Source organism: Salmo salar, chromosome 07, assembly GCF_965601325.2.
Source record: "Salmo salar chromosome 07, fSalSal1, whole genome shotgun sequence".
Classification (NCBI taxonomy): domain Eukaryota; kingdom Metazoa; phylum Chordata; class Actinopteri; order Salmoniformes; family Salmonidae; genus Salmo; species Salmo salar.
Window position 1 is genome coordinate 59,726,089 of NC_138297.1, and position 26,412 is coordinate 59,752,500.

The 26,412-nt window shown below is 48.3% G+C and overlaps 1 protein-coding gene across 3 annotated transcripts in view; it reads left to right on the top strand.

The window, feature by feature from the left end:
* LOC106609762 (plexin-A4) overlaps positions 1-26,412 on the top strand; it is a 491,160-nt gene that overhangs the window by 248,930 nt on the left and 215,818 nt on the right. For all 3 annotated transcript variants that reach the window (XM_082977797.1, XM_082977795.1, XM_082977796.1), the window contains exon 4: positions 14,801-14,932. In XM_082977797.1, the coding sequence (XP_082833923.1) occupies positions 14,801-14,932 (132 nt within the window). The remainder of the gene's footprint in view (positions 1-14,800; positions 14,933-26,412) is intronic.

Here is a 26,412-nt window from a genome sequence, read left to right on the forward strand (position 1 = left end):
CAGTAGGAGCCCTTATCCCTGCCATCTGTAGGAGCCCTTATCCCTGCCATCTGTAGGAGCCTTTATCCCTGCCATCTGTAGGAACCCTTTTCCCTGCCATCTGTAGGAGCCCTTATCCCTGCCATCAGTAGGAGCCCTTATCCCTGCCATCTGTAGGAGCCCTTATCCCTGCCATCAGTAGGAGCCCTTATCCCTGCCATCTGTAGGAGCCCTTATCCCTGCCATCAGTAGGAGCCCTTATCCCTGCCATCTGTAGGAGCCCTTATCCCTGCCATCTGTAGGAGCCCTTATCCCTGCCATCAGTAGGAGCCCTTATCCCTGCCATCTGTAGGAGCCCTTATCCCTGCCATCTGTAGGAACCCTTATCCCTGCCATCAGTAGGAACCCTTATCCCGGCATGTGGGAGAAAATAGAAGATAATGAAGAGTGAGGGCAAAAATAATTGGTTTTTCCACACTGAAAAGGAGGTGAGTGGAAATAGGTTTGTTTCACTGGCGCGGGTGTTTGTCTCCACATAAATGATCTTCATTTGAGAATTCCTGCACCGCCTACCTGTCCCCTCTACCCTGCTGCCACCGTAATGAGACAGACCGAGGGATGAGGGATGGAGAGAGGGCGAAAGAGGGGGGTGAAAGAGAGTTTGAGAAAGAAAGAGGGGGCGAAAGGAGGGGGGTGGAGAGAAGAAAGGAGGGTGTTGAGAGAGCCGGGTTCTTTGACCTCCCTTTCCAGGAGCCGAAGAAACACCAGATATCAAGAAATATTTTTGGATTTATTTTTTGATTTTACTGAGTTACAGTTCATATAAGAAAATCAGTCAATTAAAATAAATTCATTAGGCCCTAATCTATGGATTTCACATGACTGGTCAGGGGCGCAGCCATGGGTGCTTCTGGGAGGGCATAGACCTCACAAAGGGCTTTATTACAGACAGAAATACTCAGTTTCATCAGCTGTCCAGGTGGATGGTCTCAGACGATTCTGCAGCTGAAGAAGCCGGTTGTGGAGGTCCTGGGCTGGCGTGGTTATGGTGGTTGTGAGGTTGGTTGGACGTACTGCCAAATTCTCGAAAACAACATTGGAGGCTGCTTATGGTGAACATTCAATTGTCTGGCAACAACTCTGGTGAACATTCCTGCAGCCAGCATGCCAATTGTACTCTCACTCAAAACCTGAGACATCTGTGGCATTATGTTGTGTGACAAAACTGCACATTGTCCCCAGCACCTGTCAGGTGGATGGATTATCTTGGCAAAGGAGAAATGCTCACTAATAGGGATGTAAACTAATTTATGCAGAACATTTTAGAGAAATATGCTTTTTGTAGATACGGATCACTTCTGGGACCTTTTATTTCAGCACATGAAACATTGGGCCAACACTTTCCATGTTGTCTTTATATTTCTGTTCTGTATAGATGGAAAGAAATGAAGCAAGGCTGGTGGAAAGGAAGGAGGCGATGAAGGAGAAAGCAGAGAAACATTTTTGCCAAACATGAAAAGGAACAGAGAGAGGAAGGGGGAAAGAGGAAGAGTGATTAGAATTGTTTCATGGCTGTTTGAGAAAGACGGCCTTTTGTAATAGCCTAGCATAGTCAGGCTACACTGTGTTATCTCTGTATTTCTTCCTTGTTGGGAACACAGAAGGTTTGGGTCTCAAATGGGACCATTGGGCTCTGGTCAGAAGTATTGCACTATATAGAAAATTGGGTGCCATTTGGAATGGATACAGCCCAGCAAACACATATTCTCCCACATCCGTCGGAAGTAAAGAAAGTAGGAAGGGCCTGAGTGAGCCCACTAAGTCATTCTGGGGGAGAAGAGCGGCCGGGTTTACCTCGGCTGGTGGCGATTGAGAGGGTTTCTGCGACGACGAAAACAAGATTGCTTTTTGTGAAAATAAGAAAAAAATGTTATCAAATCCCCCTGCGGGGTCGAAGTCCATCTGAGAGCCATGTTGGGTCCTCTCATGTTGAATGCTCTCAATCTGATAGACAGAACGGTAGAGAGAGGGAATGAAAGTGAGAGAGAGAGAGAGAGAACATGATTTCCGGGAGCGGAGGAATGGAGTCTGTCAGACAAGCCTGGAGAGAGGGATAGTGGGAATAGAGTGAGAGAATGTTTGAGGGAGAGAAAGATTGGCACAAGGCCAGAAGGTCACTGTGTACCTCAGATTAAACTAGCTGAGCCCGCAGGTCTCCCTCTCAAACTCTCTAGCACTCTGTGATTGAGAAAAAGAGAGGGAACGAGACAGAGGGAGAGAAGGAGGGGGAGAGAATGATGGAATGAGGAAAGGTCAGTGAGAGCGCCCCCTGCCTGGTCACAGTGCTCAGAGGCACTCCATCCATGGGGAGAGCGATAGGAGGGAGGCCTGTCTGTCAGTCAGTCACTGCAGCCAGGGGGGATGGGGGGATGGGGGAGGGGGGAGCTAGTTTCCCCCAAGATACCTTTCCTCTTTCACGTCTCCTCTCTCCATCTCTCTCTCTCTCTCTCTCTCTCTCAGTAGGGAGGGGGGGATAAAGGGTAGATTAGCTGGCTGTGTCAACCTGCCGGCTAGTGGTGATCACACGTCAAATGCCACTGTGGTCACTCACAGAGTTAAGGGACCCCTCGGGGCTCCGACTGTCTGAGATTGTGTTAGCCACAAGGTGTGACAAATACACGCACGCACACCCACATACACCCCTCAGCAGGGCACAACAGTTCTGCTGATGGACATGTCCACTCCAGTTCCAGCCCAGGTCCCCAGTGCCACAGCAGCACTCTGAGGTTTTTATCAGGTCTAACGGTGTCAGCTGGGCCTGCTGCCCTGGGGACAGGCAGGGTGAGATGAAGTGACAAGGCTATACCCAGTCTGTTAATGTCCTCTTCTCCTTCACAGTCCTCTCCTCTGGCTCCCCCACGGCTTCCATTTGCAACCAGTGTGAGCGAGGGCCGGATCGCTCCCTGTCTGTAATAGGAAAAGAGAAGACGTTTGTAAGAGAAGAGAAGTTTGAAGGGTTGACGAAAGGGACTGAGATGTGATAATCAATAGAAGATGTTGTTTCCAAATGCTGAACAGCAACTCAGACCTAGAGAAAGCCTTGGAGACACATGCCAGAATACTTCACTGGGGAGAGACTTTGAGAGGAACCAGACTCCACAGGCGGCCCAATTTGAGGGTCACACATCCACCATGGCTCCGATACCTCACGAGAACCGGGGCAGTTAGCCGCTGTGGCTAACGATTACATTTCCCCTCCTCGTCAGCATGGAGAACTTGGGTTACCGTGGCAACTCTAGAAAGTTGTTAATTAAAATCCAGCTGTGTAGCAGATAGGCCTAATCACTGGGATGAAACAGAGAGGGAGGGAAGGAGAGAGTGGACCTGCTTAGGTTCCACACCGCGGGGTTTTCCACTACTCACACTGTGAAGTAGGCCGATAGAAGCTGTTTTTTTCAAGGCTTTTTCTGTGCCTGTTGAATACTCACAGCTGTTTTTTGCGTATTTTATTTTAGATTGAATACAATGGAATATAACTTTATTAATTCTGCCGGTGGCCATTTAGAATGCATAGTCACAAGGACAAGAACACAGCTACATACATCCTCCACATATGCAGTATATTAACGCCCATATGCAGTATATTAACGCCCATATGCAGTTTATTAACGCCCATATGCAGTATATTAACGCCCATATGTAGTATATTAACGCCCATATGCAGTATATTAACGCCCATATGCAGTATATTAACGCCCATATGCAGTTTATTAACGCCCATATGCAGTATATTAACGCCCATATGTAGTATATTAACGCCCATATGCAGTATATTAACGCCCATATGCAGTATATTAACGCCCATATGCAGTATATTAACGCCATATGCAGTATATTAACGCCCTTATGCAGTATATTAACGCCCATATGCAGTATATTAACGCCCATATGCAGTATATTAACGCCCATATGCAGTATATTAACGCTCATATGCAGTATATTAACGCCCATATGTAGTATATTAACGCCCATATGCAGTATATTAACGCCTACATTCATAAAATATTATCAGATCGCTCTTGTCAATTCACAATATCATCAACTTTATAGTAACGAGGAATACAAAGTCCAGCACAGTGGTGAGGCAGACAGGCGGAAACAAAGCCTATAAAAACCACATCATCAAGTCTAGCTTTACTTCCTCTTGTTGTGTAATGCGACACCTCAACAAAGACTCCATTGATGGGTTGTTAAGGAGTCTGACGGCTCACTCACTGTTCCATTGTACTGTATCGTTTCTAATGCTACAGATGAATGTCATCTCATCCCCGAGCCCCTCCAACACAGCTTCACAGAGACACTCAGCCTGAAGCTCAATATTGATGTTCTAACAGTGAATATGGAATGGAGCGTTTATGACTAGCATTGATTGACACAGAGTGGTTCCAGGTTCCCGCCCCCACACTCCTCCTCTCTCTCTCTCTCTCTCTCTCTCTCTCTCTCTCTCTCTCTCTCTCTCTCTCTCTCTCTCCTGCCATATAATCTCTGACTTGCCCAATGGAATAAAGGAGACAGCTAGCATTATAACCCTGTCTTGATGAGTAAGTACCCATGTTGAAACACGTTGCCGTTAGAAGACTGATGCTCCTTTGTTTTCCCTCTCTTTCTTTTTATCTTTACCTCTCTCGCCCCCTCTCTCTCTTCATCTCTCTCATCTCTCTCTCTCTCTCTCTCCCCCCCTCTCATCTCCCTCTCTCTCTCTCTCTGCATCTCTCTCTCTCTCTCTCCATGTCTCTCTCCTTCTCTCTCTCCATCTCTAACTCTTTCTCTTTCTCTCTCTCTCTCTCTCTCTCTCTCCCCCTCTCTCTCTCCATCTCTCTCCATCTCTCTCTCTTTCTCTTTCCATCTCTCTCTCTCCTCTCTCTCTCTCTCTCCATCTCTTTCTCTCTCTCCCCCCTCTCTCTCTCCATCTCTCTCTCCTTCTCTCTCTCCATCTCTTTCTCTTTCTCTCTCTCTCTCTCTCCATCCTTCTCTCGTCTTATTCTGTGGTGTTGAATGGGCCATGTTGGCTGAACGTTTGACAAAAGGTAACCTGAGGCTGAGCGTGACCAGTCGGGTTCCAATGCTGTGGCATGTTGGTGCAGAGTGTTGTCTCTGCACGTAAAGGTCATTGATTGACTTGAATGGGAATGCCCTTTATGGTAATGATATTTCTATGCCACTAAACACAGTGGAGAGCCTATATCCTGCGGTTGGAATGGTGGTATGAAAAGATGGGCCTCCCACATTGATGATGCTCCCAGATTCTTTCCCCCTTGTTTCCAATGGCCACTTCACTGTAGGCAGGATTCTTTTATGTGATGAGATGTTTGATGATTTACACGATGTCTCACTCTTGGCTTGTTCTAACATGACATTGGATGTGAGCTTTGGTCAACCCACTCAACACTGCTGGTTATATGGCCCACAATGCACTGTGTTGACACTTTGACCGTGTCCAACTTCCTCTGCTAGTGTGGTGGGCGAGGTGTGCCATACCAAACAGACCTCAGCTCTGTGTGATGGGCAACTCTGTGCCACCCTTCTCCTCCCCATGCCAATGGAAATCACTCCCACACTCCCACACTCCTACTCCATAGCTGTGTCGATAATGAGCACATGGCATATATAGTGTTCTGCTGTTTTAATTGGCTGTCTATTGAGATTTGTTATATGTATTTCAATACAGTGCGCCCTAGTTGATGTAGCTAGCTAGCACCATCGTCCTGTCTGTTCTGTCTTCACTAGATTCCTTTCGTTCACACACAAGGGCACAGGAATGTGTTTCATTGTTTTGTCTTCGGGCTGTGTTCTGTTCTGTTTGGGTCCTTTCTCCACTCCTGTGAAATGTGTTTATCTCCTGCTCCCTCCTGGCCACGGCTGGCTGGCTGGAGTTTAGAATCCTGTCTCCCTGAGACTTCCAGAAGGTTCTTCTCTCGCTTTCTTTCCTTCTTTTTCTTTTCACTCTTTCTCCTCTCTCACCTTCTCCCTCTCTCTCTTTCTCCCCCTCTCTCGCTCTCTCTCTCTGGGACCTGTAACGAGGGCCGTCCCTCTTTCTGCCCGAGGTAAAGTGGCAGCAGTCTTGTGAGTTTCTGAGGCTCACACAGATTATCCAAAATCAATGGACAGGCCTAGGTGGAGTGCCCACATTTTTTTAAAGGGCAATTGTCGCCTGTAGAAAGTTAAAGCTGGCTATGGATTTTGAAAGGTGTTTAGTGGATAGGGTTTGATACACAAGGGGATAAGCTTAGTGTGATGTTTTAATCACCTCTTGCAATACACTTTTATTTTCAAGATTTGTACATAGAATATTTTAATTATTGATAATAATACATATGTATTTAGCTTTTGTAGTAGAGTTGTTTGATTGCAGCATCCACGGGCTGTCTTTGGCCCTGTGAAAATGGATGCCGAGTGGAGCCAGAGGAAGTGCCATAATTTCCATGCGCTCTGGGCTTGTCCTTGCCAGTGTGAGGAAACTGAAGAGCTCCTATGGTTTTCACACCGGAATAGCTTCCCTCCCTCTATCCCACCTCTCTCTCTCAATTCAATTCAATTCAATTTCAATGTAAAGGCTTTATTGGCATGGGAAACATGTTAACATTGCCAAATCAGGTGAACTAGGTAATAAACAGTGAAAAAAAATATACAAATTTACAATAAACATTACACTAAAGTTCCAGAAGAATAAAGACATTACAAATGTCATATGATGTGCAAATAGTACAAAAGGAAAAATAAATTAACATAAATATGGGTTGGTGTTACAATGGTATCTCTCTCTGTCTCTCTGTCTCTCTGTCTCTCTCTCTCTCTCTCTCTCTCTCTCTCTCTCTCTCTCGTCTCTCTCTCTCTCTCTCTCTCTCTCTCTCTCTCTCTCCTCTCTCTCTCTCTCTCCTCTCTCTCTCTCCTCTCTCTCTCTCTCTCTCTCTCTCTCTCTCTCTCTCTCTCAGCCCCATGGAGATCATTCAGTGATAGAGCGTAGTCGTTCTCTATCATGTAGAGACAAGGCTGAATACAGATGCTACACAATAGCCAAGGCTTCATTCACTAGCATAGAAAACATTTCACAACACCTAAACATTTCCCATGAACGAGATGTTGAGGTATTGTATAAAAGAAGGGAATTCAAACAACAGTGAGGGTGTGTGGCTGCCATTGATGTGCCAGTATCCTTCACTTTTTTAGCTGAAACAATCTGACTTTTGAAGGTTGAGATCAACTCATCACAATAGAAAATGTTTTGATGAGAAAGTACATGTTAGAGCAGCTCTTAGTTTGTCCTCTAAAACCATCTCAGTATTGTAGCAGTGTGGAGCTTCATCTGCTGCTGTTGAAAGGTGCTGTTGTTGCAGCCGGTGGCCACTAGGTGGACATGATATGTGGCTGTGTGTGTGTAGGGCTGCAGGCTTCTCGCTGATGCAGTATAGGGCTTTCTCACTCTGTCACAGTCAGACAGACAGACAGACAGACAGACAGACAGACAGACAGACAGACAGACAGACAGACAGACAGACAGACAGACAGACAGACAGACAGACAGACAGACAGACAGACAGACAGACAGACAGACAGACAGACAGACAGACAGACGCTTCCACAGGCACTGATCTACAGCAGCATAGCTCAGTGTAGGATCTATGATCTGAATGCTATCCCTTTGGGCCCCCCAATGAATTTACACACACACACACACACACACACACACACACACACACACACACACACACACACACACACACACACACACACACACACACACACACACACACACACACACACACACACACACACACACAGGCAGCAGGCAGGCAGGCAGGCAGGCAGGCAGGCAGGCAGGCAGGCAGGCAGGCAGGCAGGCAGGCAGGCAGGCAGGCAGGCAGGCAGGCAGGCAGGCAGGCAGGCAGGCAGATTCAGTGGGCATTAAGAGGGACTGCCTTCCTGGGAATCTCTCTCCTCCAGATTCAGTGGGCATTAAGAGGGACTGCCTTCCTGGGAATCTCTCTCCTCCAGATTCAGTGGGCATTAAGAGGGACTGCCTTCCTGGGAATCTCTCTCCTCCAGATTCAGTGGGCATTAAGAGGGACTGCCTTCCTGGGAATCTCTCTCCTCCAGATTCAGTGGGCATTAAGAGGGGCTGCCTTCCTGGGAATCTCTCTCCTCCAGATTCAGTGGGCATTAAGAGGGGCTGACTTCCTGGGAATCTCTCTCCTCCAGATTCAGTGGGCATTAAGAGGGACTGCCTTCCTGGGAATCTCTCTCCTCCAGATTCAGTGGGCATTAAGAGGGACTGCCTTCCTGGGAATCTCTCTCCTCCAGATTCAGTGGGCATTAAGAGGGACTGCCTTCCTGGGAATCTCTCTCCTCCAGATTCAGTGGGCATTAAGAGGGACTGCCTTCCTGGGAATCTCTCTCCTCCAGATTCAGTGGGCATTAAGAGGGGCTGCCTTCCTGGGAATCTCTCTCCTCCAGATTCAGTGGGCATTAAGAGGGGCTGACTTCCTGGGAATCTCTCTCCTCCAGATTCAGTGGGCATTAAGAGGGACTGCCTTCCTGGGAATCTCTCTCCTCCAGATTCAGTGGGCATTAAGAGGGACTGCCTTCCTGGGAATCTCTCTCCTCCAGATTCAGTGGGCATTAAGAGGGACTGCCTTCCTGGGAATCTCTCTCCTCCAGATTCAGTGGGCATTAAGAGGGGCTGACTTCCTGGGAATCTCTCTCCTCCAGATTCAGTGGGCATTAAGAGGGACTGCCTTCCTGGGAATCTCTCTCCTCCAGATTCAGTGGGCATTAAGAGGGACTGACTTCCTGGGAATCTCTCTCCTCCAGATTCAGTGGGCATTAAGAGGGACTGACTTCCTGGGAATCTCTCTCCTCCAGATTCAGTGGGCATTAAGAGGGACTGCCTTCCTGGGAATCTCATTCATTCTACAGTAATAATGTGATAGCAGAGATTAGCATGTAATCCAGTTAGGATCCCAAGTACCTAATCCACTTTATATTAATGTATTACTGCGGAATAGAAGTAGATTATACCGTTGGGTGACGTGTCAGAGAATTAAATATTTATCTTGAGTGTCTTAAACAGGACATGAATACTGATAATAACATAATAACAACCCTGTCATAACCAGCCATATAAATATATATATACAGAATTTCGGTGATATGAAAGCTATTCTGTTAACTGTTGTAATGGTGATTATGGGGTCATGATAGCTAGTAGGTCGGGTTACAACAGATAACATCCTCTTCTAATACTTGGAGCCCGTTGGTCTTTGGTGCTGATCAGATATTGCTCTGCCCTCTCCTCACCCAGACAGGACTCAATTCAACACAGTTAAAAAGGCTTTGCCGCCACGACAAAAGTACTTGTACTGCCAAAGCAATGATGTTGAACAATTCAACAGGATATGGAATAGGCCTGAAACATAAGACATCTCCCTCTCTGTAATGCAAGCAGCCGTGCTGCCTCTTCCCCAGTGGGTCATTTGTTTAGCAGTGGTAGAGATAAAGGCAGAGCTTCCCATTCCTACTCCCCAGTGGCTAGGGATTCTCCTGGCCACAATGGCCCAATGGCCCTCTCTCTCCCTGGTCTTTGTCTGCACCACGCATGGCCGGCTGGCCCTCATATTCTCCACCTGGCGATGGACTACACCACTGAGCATACACGGATGGGGGGAGACGGGACGTAATCCGCCCCCCCACCCGATCAGGCCGATAGATAACCCCACCTGCTGGATCTGGACGCCCGGCTCGTGTGGAAGTCTCCCTTTATTCCTCTCTTTTATTTTCTGGTCTTTTTTCCGTCTCTCTTTCGACCCCCGTGCGGCACAATGGGTCCCAGTGAAAGTGTTGAAGGGGAGGCTTTGATAGTGTTCTGGGCCTTTGAGATTCACACATCTACAGTAACCAAGGAGTAACTAAGGACACCAGGCAAAAAGGCAGCCAGGCAGCAGGAAGGGACTCTAGCACAGAGAGAGAGAGAGAGAGAGGGAGAGAGGGGGAGAGAGGGGCGGAGAGAGAGGGAGAGAGTGAGAGGGAGCGAGAGAGAGGGGGAGCGAGAGAGAGGGAGAGAGAGCGCGAGAGAGGGGGGAGGGAGAGAGAGAGGGAGAGAGAGAGGGAGAGAGAGTGAGAGAGGGGGGGAGAGAGAGAGAGAGGGGGAGAGGGAGAGAGAGGGGGAGGAGGGAGAGAGAGAAAGGGGGAGAGAGAGAGAGAGAGAGAGAGAGGGGGGAGAGGGAGAGAGAGGGGGGAGAGAGAGAGAGAGAGAGAGAGAGAGAGAGAGAGAGAGAGTGAGAGAGGGGGGGAGAGAGAGAGGGAGAGAGGGAGAGAGAGAGGGGGAGAGAGGGGGAGAGAGAGAGGCTCTTCAGAAGCTTTGAAACTAAAAGCATTGGAGCTGGATCAGTTTTGAAAGAGGCTTTATGTTGGGAAACAAGATCTCTCTCGATATAGAAACCAAAGCTCAGCAGCAGAGACTCAGAGGGAAACGCAGCACAGGGAATTAACTTTCCCTTGCTTGGGGAAGAACAATCGATTTTCGTGACAAAGTTGTTCTTTGGCACTATATGTCCCCCCAACATACTGCCAAGGTGTGGGTGTAGCTGGTGCATTGGAAGTCAGGCGCAGGTTCCATGAACGCCCTCCAGACCCTCGACGTGAACTGGGGACCCCGATCAGACACTATGTCTTCAGGCACCCCGTAGTGCTGGAAGACGTGAGTGAACAAGGCCTCCGCAGTCTGTAAGGCCATGGGGAGACCGGGCAGAGGGACGAGACGGCAGGACTTAGAAAAACAGTCCACAATGACCAGGATCGTGGTGTTACCCTGTGAGGGAGGAAGATCCGTAAGGAAATCCACCGATAGGTGCGACCAAGGCCGTTGTGGAACAGGTAAGGGGTGTAGCTTACCTCTGGGCAGGTGCCTAGGAGCCTTACACTGGGCGCACACCGAGCAGGAGGAAACATAAACCCTCACGTCCTTGGCCAAAGTGGGCCACCAGTACTTCCCACTCAGACAGTTCACCGTCCGACCGATTCCTGGATGACCAGAGGAGGGTGACGTGTGGGCCCAATAGATCAGCCGGTCACGGACAGCAGACGGAACGTACAGACGCCCAGTGGGACACTGGAGGGGAGTGGGCTCTGCACGTAGCGCCTGCTCAATGTCCGCGTCCAGCTCCCACACTACCGGCGCCACCAGGCAGAAGGCTGGGAGTATGGGGGTGGGATCCATGGGTCGCTCCTCTGCCTTCACGTTCTGGGAACCTGGTCTGTAAGAAAGAGTGAAACAAAACGGGTGAAAAACATGGCCCACCTTGCCTGGCGAGGGTTCAGTCTCCTCGCCGCCCGGATGTACTCCAGATTGCGGTGGTCAGTCCAGATGAGAAAAGGGTGTTTAGCCCCCTCAAGCCAATGCCTCCATGCCTTCAAGGCCTTGACAACAGCCAACAGCTCCCGGTCCCCCACGTCATAGTTTCGCTCCGCCGGGCTGAGCTTCCCCGAGAAGAAGGCACAGGGGCGGAGCTTCGGTGGCGTATCCGAGTGCTGGGAGAACACGGCTCCTATCCCAGCCTCGGATGCGTCCACCTCCACTATGAATGCCAAAGAGGGATCCGGATGGGCCAGCATCCGGATCCCTCTTTGGCATTCATAGTGGAGGTGGACGCGTCTGAGGATGAGCCGAGGTAAACAGAGCCCTCAGGTGACCAAAAGCGAGGTACGCATAATGCCCTGAGGTCGTACTGAAAGCCGTCTTCCACTCGTCTCCCTCCTGGATACTCACCAGGTTGTAAGCGCTCCTGACACCAGAGTGCCCTGCCTGCTGCCTCGACCCCCAGAGGAACCAACCCGAAACCAACCGGCAGTGTGACCTCTGCGGCCACAGATGGTGCACGAGACGGTACCTCCTCCGGTCTCCCTGAGCACAGCACCTCCCAGCTCCATGGGCATCGGAGCGGTGGTGCTGGGGGATGGAACCGACAGACCCCGTCTGGACGTCCGCGGGTGGCCAGCAGGTTATCCAGCCGAATGGACAGTTCCACCAGCTGGTCGAAGGTGAGGGTGGTGTCCCTGCAGGCCAACTCCCGACAGACGTCCTCGCGCAAACTGCAGCGATACTGGTTGATCAGGGCCCTGTCGTTCCATCCCACGCTGGCGGCCAGGATCTGAAAGTCCAAAGCGAACTCCTGGGCGCTCCTCGTCCCCTGCCTCAGATGAAAGAGACGTTCACCCGCCGCTCTACCCTTGGGCGGGTGGTCGAAGACTGACCGGAAGCGGTGGGTGAAATCCTCGAAATGGTCCAACGTCGTATCTCCTTCTCCCACATGGCGTTGGCCCACTCCAGGGCTTTCCCCGAAAGGCATGAGACGAGGCCGGACACCTTCTCAAGGCCCAAAGGAGCCGGGTGGACGGTTGCCAGGTAAAGGCCCAGCTGTAACAGGAAACCCTGGCAGAGTGCAGCCGTCCCGTCGTATTCCCTGGGAAGTGCGAGACGAATCCCACTGGACCCGGGTGTGGAGGAGGTGAGTAGTGGAGACCCCAGTGGTGCTGGGGAGGGTGCAGGAGGGACTCTCTGTCTCTCCCAGTGGTCTATCGTCTGGACGACGCGGTCCATGGCGGCGCCGAGGCGGTGAATAATCACTGTGTGCTCCCGGACACGCTCCTCGACCCCTATACCAGGGGCACCTGCTCCTGCTGACTCCATCTTGTGGGTGTGTAATTCTGTCAAGGTGTGGGTGTAGCTGGTGCATTGGAAGTCAGGTCCCAGGAGAGCAGAGATGAGTGGACAAGGCACTTTACTGAGGCAATATATGAATAGAACGCAACCGCGTCACAAAAACAAATGCCCTCAGAACAAGTGAGGCAGTATTAAGTACAAAACAACAAAGTACAAAGTACAGGCTGTCAAAAAGCACGGGTGTAAAATATAACCCGGCGCAAACCAGCCGGAAGAGTGCCAACCTGACAATAAACAATTACACACACAGACATGGGGGGAACAGAGGGTTAAATACATGACAAGTAATGAGGGCAATGTAAACCAGGTGTGTGGGGAAAACAAGACAAAACAAATGGAAAATGAAAAGTAGATTGGCGATGGCTAGAAGACCGGTGACGTCGACCGCCGAACGCCGCTCGAACAAGGAGTGACTTCGGCGGAGTTCGTGACACATACATTACAGACAGTCTCTAAAGTGACTTTTGAAATAAAGACGGTATGGCTTATGTTCCTGTCTGCTCCACCCAGAATGTGTTGTGTTATGAAATTACCCCCAGAATGTGTTGTGTTATGAACTGACTCCCAGAATGTGTTGTGTTATGAACTGACTCCCAGAATGTGTTGTGTTATGAACTGACTCCCAGAATGTGTTGTGTTATGAACTGACTCCCAGAATGTGTTGTGTTATGAACTGACTCCCAGAATGTGTTGTGTTATGAACTGGCTCCCAGAATGTGTTGTGTTATGAACTGACTCCCAGAATGTGTTGTGTTATGAACTGACTCCCAGAATGTGTTGTGTTATGAATTGACCCCCAGAATGTGTTGTGTTATGAAATTACCCCCAGAATGTGTTGTGTTATGAACTGACCCCAGAATGTGTTGTGTTATGAACTGACTCCCAGAATGTGTTGTGTTATGAACTGACTCCCAGAATGTGTTGTGTTATGAACTGACTCCCAGAATGTGTTGTGTTATGAACTGACTCCCAGAATGTGTTGTGTTATGAACTGACTCCCAGAATGTGTTGTGTTATGAACTGGCTCCCAGAATGTGTTGTGTTATGAACTGACTCCCAGAATGTGTTGTGTTATGAACTGACTCCCAGAATGTGTTGTGTTATGAACTGACTCCCAGAATGTGTTGTGTTATGAACTGACCCCCAGAATGTGTTGTGTTATGAACTGACTCCCAGAATGTGTTGTGTTATGAATTGACTCCCAGAATGTGTTGTGTTATGAATTGACCCCCAGAATGTATTGTGCCACCTCCCTCTCTCAGCCAATTATCTTCCACTTCCGTTTATGACCTCTGAACTTTACAAACAAGTGATATATTAAAGGTGCCATGGGCATAATAACCAGGTGTTTTCTGTAGAATTCTGACAAGTCTGACAAAACAGCTGTCCCACACGCTCACACAAGCCCTTATTAATTTGTGTGTGTGTGAATGTGTCTCAGTGTGTGTGTGTGTGTGTGTGTGTGTGTGTGTGTGTGTGTGTGTGTGTGTGTGTGTGTGTGAATGTGTCTCAGTGTGTGTGTGTGTGTGTGACAGCGTGTGTGTGTGTGTGACAGCGCGCGCGTGTGTGTGTGTGTGTGTGTGTGTGTGTGTGTGTGTGTGTGTGTGTGTGTGTGTGTGTGTGTGTGTGTGTGTGTGTGTGTGTGTGTGTGTGTGTGTGTGTGTGTGTGTGTGTGTGTGTGTGTGTGTGTGTGTGTGTGTGTGTGTGTGTGTGTGTGTGTGTGTGTGTGTGTGTGTGTGTGTGTGTGTGTGTGTGTGTGTGTGTGTGTGTGTGCTCTGGGAAGCATTTTGGGCAGGTGTCAGAACAGGGTGTTTGTGGGTTATGACAGCCAGGAGGCTGCTTTAAGGTGTTGTGTTGGAACGTGCCCTGTGTGTGTGTGAGATAGTAGAGCAGATGTGAGGATATGACCTAGAGCCTCCTGTCATTCCTCCAAGTCTGGGTGAGGCCACTTTCTGCTTTTGGCTGATCACACACATCTAGGACAGACGCACACACCACCCCCTACAGCTGCCTAAACATGTCCCCCCTCCTTCTCTCCTCTTCCAGATCAGGGTGGACGGGCCATCCCACGGTGCATTGCAGTACGAGGTGATCCAGGCGGTGGAGCGAGGGCCAATTCAACGGGACATGGCCTTCTCCCCCGACCACCACTTCCTATATGCCATGTCAGAGACACAGGTAAGTCACGTGACCCCCCACCCTCCACACACACACCCTGACATCATAATCACCCCCATTTTCTCTTTCCTGTTCACAGTGGGGCTGTTTACCATTTACTAGTGGTTAACACCCTGTCTGTTCACAGTGGGGCTGTTTACCATTTACTAGTGGTTAACACCCTGTCTGTTCACAGTGGGGCTGTTTACCATTTACTAGTGGTTAACACCCTGTCTGTTCACAGTGGGGCTGTTTACCATTTACTAGTGGTTAACACCCTGTCTGTTCACAGTGGGGCTGTTTACCATTTACTAGTGGTTAACACCCTGTCTGTTCACAGTGGGGCTGTTTACCATTTACTAGTGGTTAACACCCTGTCTGTTCACAGTGGGGCTGTTTACCATTTACTAGTGGTTAACACCCTGTCTGTTCACAGTGGGGCTGTTTACCATTTACTAGTGGTTAACACCCTGTCTGTTCACAGTGGGGCTGTTTACCATTTACTAGTGGTTAACACCCTGTCTGTTCACAGTGGGGCTGTTTACCATTTACTAGTGGTTAACACCCTGTCTGTTCACAGTGGGGCTGTTTACCATTTACTAGTGGTTAACACCCTGTCTGTTCACAGTGGGGCTGTTTACCATTTACTAGTGGTTAACACCCTGTCTGTTCACAGTGGGGCTGTTTACCATTTACTAGTGGTTAACACCCTGTCTGTTCACAGTGGGGCTGTTTACCATTTACTAGTGGTTAACACCCTGTCTGTTCACAGTGGGGCTGTTTACCATTTACTAGTGGTTAACACCCTGTCTGTTCACAGTGGGGCTGTTTACCATTTACTAGTGGTTAACACCCTGTCTGTTCACAGTGGGGCTGTTTACCATTTACTAGTGGTTAACACCCTGTCTGTTCACAGTGGGGCTGTTTACCATTTACTAGTGGTTAACACCCTGTCTGTTCACAGTGGGGCTGTTTACCATTTACTAGTGGTTAACACCCTGTCTGTTCACAGTGGGGCTGTTTACCATTTACTAGTGGTTAACACCCTGTCTGTTCACAGTGGGGCTGTTTACCATTTACTAGTGGTTAACACCCTGTCTGTTCACAGTGGGGCTGGATCCCTGTGTGATTCCTGCTGCCTGGGTCTGGTGGGTTATGGAGAGGTGGAGAGAGAGGGCCGTTGTTTATACAAGCAGGTGGAGAGAGTGTATAAAAGTGAAAAAGAAAAGAGATGGTGAATGTTTGAGAGAAAAGAGGATAAATAGAGTGATATCCATCCATTAGATGCAAGCACAGATTAATACACACGCACGCACACACACACACACAGCATTACTATGTTAGTCTAAACACAGTTCATCTGTCTCATCAGTAGCGTGATGTCAAACAGAAACACTGACCCTACCTTGCACTCTCATACGTAATATTCAGCCCAGTCTCTCTGCCGTCCCAAATGGCACCCTATTCCCTGTATAGTGCACTACTTTTGACCAAGGCCCATTTGGAATACGGTGCCATTTGGGACACTTCCTATTGCTCACTACACTGTTAATAGTCTGACTGTAGGAGGGAAAGACCAAGGGGCTTCTACTAGAAGTCTTCATCTTAGCTCACATCACAGTGGGTCAAAGACAATTACTGTGTTTTCACCAACCTGCCTGGCCCCCACACACACTCCACACACACACTCCACACACACACTCCACACACACTGTGTGTGCGTGTGCGAACACACACGCACACACACACATACACACACACGCACACATACGCACGCACACACACGCACGCACGCAGTATTTTCCCCAAGTTGCTGTTAACGCAAATTCCTCTGTAATTATTTGGGTCAAATTTGTCTCCATTTTTTATAGATTGGTGTGATCAGTCCCTGGTTCCAAATATCGGGGAAAATACCTGCAGTGAGGATAATGTTGAAGAGTTTGAGTATAGCCAATTTGAATTTGTGGTCTGTATATTTGATCATTTCATTTAAAATACCATCAGCACCACAGGCCTTTTTGGGTTGGAGAGTGCGTATGTTTTCCAATAATTCTTCTTCTGTAATTGGGGTATCCACAGGATTCTGATAGTCTTCGACTGCTGATTCAAGGATTTGTAATTTCTCTTGTATATCTTTTTGTTCTGGGCTCTTTGTTATATTGCTGTAGAGGTTTGCAAAGTGATTTCTCACATATCCCCATTTTGGAGAGCCAATTCCTCCTGATGAGGTTTGTTTAATCTTTCCAATTCTCCCAGAAGTGGTTTGATTCTATGGATTCCTCAATTACGTCCAGCTGTTTTCTAATGTGCTGTTCTTTTTTGTTCTTAGGGTGTGTTTGTATTGCTTCAGTGTTTCCCCGTATTGAAGGCGTATATTTTTGTTGTCTGGTTCTCTGTGTTTTTGATTAGATATATTTCTCAATGACTTTCTTAGATTTTTGCAATCATTATCAAACTATTTTTCATTTTCTGTTATTTCTGGTTTGCTCTTATGCTTCTTTAGATTAGCCAAGGAGGCTAATTTGTCAAATATAAAGTTTATGTTCCAAACGGCCAAATTTACACCTTCGTTGCTGTAGAAGAATGTTAAGGCTAAAAAGTTGTCCAGGAGAGATTGTATTTTTTGGCTACTAATTGCTTGTGGGTAGATGTCTGTACTGTTCGCACTCCATCTATAGCTCTGTTTAGTACCATGTCATTTATTGGGCCGTGATGCTTCATGGTTGGGTTCCGCTCTTCTCAGATACGCTGTGATTTTACTGTGGTCTGAGAGAGGTGTTAGTGGGCTGACTGTGAACGCTCTGAGAGACTCTGGGTTTAGGTCAGTGAGGAAGTAGTCTACAGTGCTGCTGCCAAGGGATGAGCTGTAGGTGTACCTACCAAAAGAGTCCCCTCTCAGCCTACCATTGACTATGTACAGACCCAGTGTTCCACAGAGCTTCATGAGCTGTTCTCCATTTTTGTTTTTCACTTTGTCCTAGTTGTTTCTGTGGGGGTATGTGGGGAGGGAAAGGTTGTTGCTTCCTGGTAGGTGTTTTTACCAATGACTGTTAATAGTGTCTGGTTCTTCTGCTGTTCTAGCATTCAGGTCTCCACAGACCAGTATGTTGCCTTGGGCCTGAATGTGACTAATTTCCCCCTCTAGAATGGAGAAACTCTCTTCATTGAAGTAGGGTGACTCTGAGGGGGGAATGTATGTGGCACAGAGGAAGACGTTTTTATCTGTCAAGATAGCCTCCTTGTTGATTTTTAACCAGATAAAGAATTCTCCTGTTTTGATCAATTTGATTGAATGAATTAGTTCAGATTTATACCATATTAACATTCCCCCTGAGTCTCTGCCCTGTCCTGAGTCTCTGCCCTGTCCTGAGTCTCTGCCCTGTCCTGAGTCTCTGCCCTGTCCTGAGTCTCTGCCCTGTCCTGAGTCTCTGCCCTGTCCTGAGTCTCTGCCCTGTCCTGAGTCTCTGCCCTGTCCTGAGTCTCTGCCCTGTCCTGAGTCTCTGTCCTGTCCTGAGTCTCTGCCCTGTGTGATTCCTTTTAATTTAGTGGATGGTAGGATTATCTCCCTATAACCTAGTGGACAGCCAGTGGAAACGTCACCTCTGCACCATGTTTCCTGTACTACTACAATATCAACATCATCAATTTCTTTCAGGAAGTCTGGTTTCTGCTCTTTAGCCCAAAAGCAGAGGACTTCAATCCTTGTAAATTCCAACATGCAACGTAAAAAGATTTCAGAACTTTTTTTCCCCTTTACCTTCAAAATTAGACAAACACTCACAATCCAACAAGAACTATTAAAATAGTTTTTTTTCAATTAAAGTAAACTCTTATTATGCAAATGTGATTTGTTTATCATTTAAGATAGCATTTGTGTCATGCCACTTGGGTGGATGTAGTGTGAGGAGGGTGGAGTTCTTGTGCTCATCTTACCATAACCCTCGGCCTATCACATGTGAGCATAGTAGACTCAGCATTTGTTTAATGTCACTCATTTGGTTGGTGGGGGCTGGGCCAGTTGTTCCTCTCACAGCCTGTGCGTAGCTCTGCCTGCTGGGCTGTGGCTCCTCCAAGTGTGGGTCTGCGGTGGGGGGCAGCGGGGTGGGAGGCCTCGTCTGGGTGGCTCTGAAGCTGGGCTGGGGTGGTCTGTGCTGCGCTGGCTGTGGTGGGCATTGAGGTTGGTGGTGCTGTGGTTGTGGCTGGGGGGTCCAGGGTGCTGGTCCGGGGTGTTGTCTCGGTGATCTCGGCGGGGTGGAGATTGCTCCGCTGTTCCTGGGTGGAGAGGTCGGGCTACGGTTTAAAGCGACGTCCTTGAGAGTCTTGGCATGGATGGGGACTGTCTCCCTGTACAGGTGAACATGGTCATAGAGACAGTCCAGATCCAGGGTGGGATGGTGGGCCAGGTGTACATTGGGTCGCAGGGCACAGTCCCGGGAGAGGCTGGCGTTTATTCTTTGGCTTGTGGCAGGGTGGAAGTCCTTCCTCTGTAGGGTTGACCACGATTCTTGTGTTGGGGAAGATTGCGGAGGCCTTCTCAATCACTCCCCGTAGTGAAGTCTTCACCCTCTCCTGCTGAGCACACAGGTCGTTGCTTCCGGTGTGTATGATTATGTGGCTTGGCGACCCGAGATGGGCCTTATCAAGCAGCTCCATGGCACTCTGCATTATTGGGCACCACACCTTTCTCGTTTTGTGTCGAGGGAAAAGTTTCTTCTCCTGAAAAAACGTCCCATTTGAGTCCATCAACAGGACGATGTCAGCCAGTGTTTCTTCTGGACTGGAGGGGGCAGAGGGGGGGCTGGTGGGTGTTGGAGTTGGGGTGTGGCTGGTCTGTGCCGGTGCCGCTGTCAGTGGGAGACTGGTCTGTGGGCTGGGGAGGAGGGCTGCAGCAGGCAGGGCTGGGGAAGCCTGGCTGGTTGAGCTGGGCTCCTCTGCTGTGTGAGGGCAGGTCATAGAGTGGTGATCTAACTGCTTTCAGCTGTGTTGCTGTCTGGTTGCTGTTTGCTCACACTCTCCCTGAGCAGGACCACCTCCCCTCCAGTTTGCTGAGCCTGCTCTGCACTGAGGAGGTCTCTCTCTCTCTCTCTCTCTCTCTCTCTCTCTCTCTCTCTCTCTCTCTCTCTCTCTCTCTCTCTCTCTCTCTCTCTCTCTCTTTCTGAAGTCGGAAGTTTACATACACTTAGGTTGGAGTCATTAAAACTCGTTTTTCAACCATTCCACAAATATCTTGTTAACAAACTATAATTTTTGCAAGTCGATTAGTACATCTACTTTGTGCATGACAAAAGTAATGTACACTGCTCAAAAACACTTAAACAACACAATGTAACTCCAAGTCAATCACACTTCTGTGAAATCAAACTGTCCACTTAGGAAGCAACACTGATTGACAATAAATTTCACATGCTGTTGTGCAAATGGAATAGACAACAGGTGGAAATTATAGGCAATAAGCAAGACACCCCCAATAAAGGAGTGGTTCTGCAGGTGGTGACCACAGACCACTTCTCAGTTCCTATGCTTCCTGGCTGATGTTTTGGTCACTTTTGAATGCTGGCGGTGCTTTCACTCTAGTGGTAGCATGAGACGGAGTCTACAACCCACACAAGTGGCTCAGGTAGTGCAGCTCATCCAGGATGGCACATCAATGCGAGCTGTGGCAAGAAGGTTTGCTGTGTCTGTCAGCGTAGCGTCCAGAGCATGGAGGCGCTACCAGGAGACAGGCCAGTACATCAGGAGACGTGGAGGAGGCCGTAGGAGGGCAACAACCCAGCAGCAGGACCGCTACCTCCGCCTTTGTGCAAGAAGGAGCAGGAGGAGCACTGCCAGAGCCCTGCAAAATGACCTCCAGCAGGCCACAAATGTGCATGTGTCTGCTCAAACGGTCAGAAACAGACCCTATGAGGGTGGTATGAGGGCCCGACGTCCACAGGCGGGGGTTGTGCTTACAGCCCAACACCGTGCAGGACGTTTGGCATTTGTCAGAGAACACCAAGATTGGCAAATTCGCCAATCTTGGTGGAAACGCCGTGGAGAACGTTCTGCTGCCTGCAACATCCTCCAGCATGACCGGTTTGGCGGTGGGTCAGTCATGGTGTGGGGTGGCATTTCTTTGGGGGGCCACACAGCCCTCCATGTGCTCGCCAGAGGTAGCCTGACTGCCATTAGGTACCGAGATGAGATCCTCAGACCCCTTGTGAGACCATATGCTGGTGCGGTTGGCCCTGGGCTGTGGCTGGAGTGTGTCAGCAGTTCCTGCAAGAGGAAGGCATTGATGCTATGGACTGGCCCGCCCGTTCCCCAGACCTGAATCCAATTGAGCACATCTGGGACATCATGTCTCGCTCCATCCACCAACGCCACGTTGCACCACAGACTGTCCAGGAGTTGGCGGATGCTTTAGTCCAGGTCTGGGAGGAGATCCCTCAGGAGACCATCCGCCACCTCATCAGGAGCATGCCCAGGTCATACAGGCACGTGGAGGCCACACACACTACTGAGCCTCATTTTGACTTGTTTTAAGGACATTACATCAAAGTTGGATCAGCCTGTAGTGTGGTTTTCCACTTTAATTTTGAGTGTGACTCCAAATCCAGACCTCCATGGGTTGATAAATTGGATTTCCATTGATTATTTTTGTGTGATTTTGTTGTCAGCACATTCAACTATGTAAAGAAAAAAGTATTTAATAAGATTATTTCTTTCATTCAGATCTAGGATGTGTTGTTTAAGTGTTCCCTTTATTTTTTTGAGCAGTATATTTCAAGGCCTACCTTCAAACTCAGCGCCTCTTTGCTTGACATCATGGGAAAATCAAAAGAAATCAGCCAAGACTCAGAAAAAAATTGTAGACCTCCACAAGTCTGGTTCATCCTTGGGAGCAATTTCCAAACGCATGAAGATACCACGTTCATCTGTACAAACAATAGTACGTAAGTATAAACACCATGGGACCACGCAGCCGTCATACCACTCAGGAAGGAGACACGCTCTGTCTCCTAGAGATGAACGTAGTTTGGTGCGAAAAGTGCAAATCAATCCCAGACCAACAGCAAAGGACCTTGTGAAGATGCTGGAGGAAACAGGTACAAAGTATCTAAATCCACAGTAAAACGAGTCCCATATCGACATAACCTGAAAGGCTGCTCAGCAAGGAAGAAGCCCCTGCTCCAAAACTGCCATAAAAAAGACAGACTACAGTTTGCAACTGCACATGGGGACAAAGATTGTACTTTTTGGAGAAATGTCCTCTGGTCTGATGAAATAAATATAACTCTGTTTGGCCATAATGACCATCGTAATGTTTGGAAGAAAAAGAGGGAGGCTTGCAAGCCGAAGAACACCATCCCAACTTTGAAGCACGGGGGTGGCAGCATCATGTTGTGGGGGTGCTTTGCTGCAGGAGAGACTGGTGCACTTCACAAAATAGATGGCATCACGAGGAGGGACATTTATGTAGATATATTGATACATCAACTCAAGACATCAGTCAAGAAGTTAAAGCTTGGTCGCAAATGGGTCTTCCAAATGGACAATGACCCCTAGCATACTTCCAAAGTTGTGGCAAAATGGCTTAATGTCAACAAAGTCAAGGTATTGGAGTGGCCATCACAAAGCCATGACCTCAATCCTACAGAACATTTTGTGGGCAGAACTGAAAAAGCGTGTGAAAGGAAGGAGGCCTACAAACCTGACTCAGTTACACCAGCTCTGTCAGGGGTAATGGGCCAAAATTCACCCAACTTATTGTGGGAAGCTTGTGGAAGGCTACCCAAAATGTTTGACCCAAGTTAAACTATTTAATGGCAATGCTACCAAATACTAATTGAGTGTATGTAAACTTCTGACCCACTGGGAAAGTGATGAAAGAAATAAAAGCTGAAATTAATCATTCGCTCTACTATTGTTCCGACATTTCACATTCTTAAATAAAGTGGTGATCCTAACTGACCTAAGACAGGGGATTTTTACTAGGATTAAATGTCAGGAATTGTGAAAAACTGAATTTAAATGTCTTTGGCTAAGGTGTATGTAAACTTCCGACTTCAACTGTAGTCTGGTATTTAGGACTCAATAACACATACCTGTCATTATGGGGCGCTTGTCAATCCATTTGACCCCAAGCCAAAAATAAACCAACATACAATGTGTTTTTGAGCTAATAGTAAGAGTCTCTGTAGTAACATATTGCCTTTAGTTAATTACCCCGTTAGTCTAGTTAAAGACTGTGTTCCACTTAGAGAATGTGTTTAGACTAAACATCAGGGGAGGGAAGGGCCCACTGGGGCAATCAACAGTAGATGTACATGCTATTTAGGGAACCGAGTTTTAGTGAACACCACACACACACACACACACACACACACACACACACACACACACACACACACACACACACACACACACACACACACACACACACACACACACACACACACACACACACACACACACTAATCCCCCAACCACACTCACCCCCTCCCAAACACTCACCCCCCTCCCAAACACTCACCCCCATCCCAGACACTCACCCCCCTCCCAAACACTCACCCTTGTCCCAAACATACCTGATCAGAGATTATACTAATATCCCACTGTGAGTACAACACGGCAGCTGAACAGAGAGTATAACTATATCCCACTGTGAGTACAACACGGCAGCTGAACAGAGAGTATACCTATATCACACTGTGAGTACAACACGGCAGCTGATCAGAGAGTATACCTATATCCCACTGTGAGTACAACACGGCAGCTGATCAGAGAGTATACCTATATAACACTGTGAGTACAACACGGCAGCTGAACAGAGAGTATACCTATATCACACTGTCAGTACAACACGGCAGCTGAACAGAGAGTATACCTATATCACACTGTGAGTACAACACGGCAGCTGAACAGAGAGTATACCTATATCACACTGTGAGTACAACACGGCAGCTGAACAGAGAGTATACCTATATCCCACTGTGAGTACAACACGGCAGCTGATCAGAGAGTATACCTATATCCCACTGTGAGTACAACACGGCAGCTGATCAGAGAGTATACCTATATCCCACTGTGAGTACAACACGGCAGCTGATCAGAGAGTATACCTATATCCCACTGTGAGTACAACACGGCAGCTGATCAGAGAGTATACCTATATCACACTGTGAGTACAACACGGCAGCTGAACAGAGAGTATACCTATATCACACTGTGAGTACAACTCAGCAGCTGAACAGAGAGTATACCTATATCCCACTGTGAGTACAACACGGCAGCTGATCAGAGAGTATACCTATATCACACTGTGAGTACAACACGGCAGCTGAACAGAGAGTATACCTATATCACACTGTGAGTACAACTCAGCAGCTGAACAGAGAGTATACCTATATCCCATTGTGAGTACAACATGGCAGCTGTGCAGCTTTCTCTGAAACATTCTTTTGGGACGTTTATTAAACATTCATGATATGTTCTGTACACAACTCTGTACTACAGTCCCTCAGGGCTCTACATCCAGTCTGGTAGCATGTCTAAGACAACTCTGTACTACAGTCCCTCAGGGCTCTACATCCAGTCTGGTAGCATGTCTAAGACAACTCTGTACTACAGTCCCTCAGGGCTCTACATCCAGTCTGGTAGCATGTCTAAGACAACTCTGTACTACAGTCTCTCAGGGCTCTACATCCAGTCTGGTAGCATGTCTAAGACAACTCTGACCTACAGTCCCTCAGGGCTCTACATCCAGTCTGGTAGCATGTCTAAGACAACTCTGTACTACAGTCTCTCAGGGCTCTACATCCAGTCTGGTAGCATGTCTAAGACAACTCTGTACTACAGTCCCTCAGGGCTCTACATCCAGTCTGGTAGCATGTCTAAGACAACTCTGTACTACAGTCTCTCAGGGCTCTACATCCAGTCTGGTAGCATGTCTAAGACAACTCTGTACTACAGTCCCTCAGGGCTCTACATCCAGTCTGGTAGCCTGTCTAAGACAACTCTGTACTACAGTCCCTCAAGGCTCTACATCCAGTCTGGTAGCATGTCTAAGACAACTCTGTACTACAGTCTCTCAGGGCTCTACATCCAGTCTGGTAGCATGTCTAAGACAACTCTGTACTACAGTCCCTCAGGGCTCTACATCCAGTCTGGTAGCATGTCTAAGACAACTCTGTACTACAGTCCCTCAGGGCTCTACATCCAGTCTGGTAGCATGTCTAAGACAACTCTGTACTACAGTCTCTCAGGGCTCTACATCCAGTCTGGTAGCATGTCTAAGACAACTCTGTACTACAGTCCCTCAGGGCTCTACATCCAGTCTGGTAGCATGTCTAAGACAACTCTGTACTACAGTCCCTCAGGGCTCTACATCCAGTCTGGTAGCCTGTCTAAGACAACTCTGTACTACAGTCCCTCAGGGCTCTACATCCAGTCTGGTAGCCTGTCTAAGACAACTCTGTACTACAGTCCCTCAGGGCTCTACATCCAGTCTGGTAGCCTGTCTAAGACAACTCTGTACTACAGTCCCTCAGGGCTCTACATCCAGTCTGGTAGCATGTCTAAGACAACTCTGTACTACAGTCCCTCAGGGCTCTACATCCAGTCTGGTAGCATGTCTAAGACAACTCTGTACTACAGTCCCTCAGGGCTCTACATCCAGTCTGGTAGCATGTCTAAGGCATGTCAATACTTCTTTTTATTTTGAAGAGCCACTACCGCTTGTGTCCCAGTATTTACCTTGTTTCGGGGTATTTTTAAGATACTTGTCTAAGATGGAAACAAAATGTGAGGTGGATGGAGTGCGTTCACTGAGAGAAACCCCTCCCCTCCTCTCTCTCTGTCTCTGTCTCACATTGTTCTCTCTCTCTCTCTCTCTCCCCTCTCTCTCTCTCTCTCTCTCTCTCTCTCTCTCTCTCTCTCCCTCTCTCTCTCTCTCCCCTCTCTCTCTCTCTCTCTCTCTCTCCCCTCTCTCTCTCTCTCTCCCCTCTCTCTCTCTCTCTCTCTCCTCTCTCTCTCTCTCTCTCTCTCTCTCTCTCTCTCTCTCTCTCTCTCTCTCCTCTCTCTCTCTCTCTCTCTCTCTCTCTCTCTCTCTCTCTCTCTCGCTCTCTCTCGCTCTCTCTCTCTCTCTCTCTCTCTCTCTCTCTCTCTCGCTCTCTCTCGCTCTCTTTCTCTCTCTCTCTCTCTCTCTCTCTCTCTCTCTCTCTCTCTCTCTCACTCTCTGGTGGTTTAGTTGTTGTGGTGTCCACATGAATATTTATGCCTGATAAGCGAGAGAATGATGAAATTCTCCAGGCTATTGTTAGCGGTTAGCTCTGGCGCACATCATCCTTCCAACACACACACTACTCACACACCCACTTCTCCCCTACACACGCAAACCCAATCATATAGACACACACACACTACTCACACACCCACTTCTCCCCCACACACGCAAACCCAATCATATAGACACACACACACACTACTCACACACCCACTTCTCCCCTACACACGCAAACCCA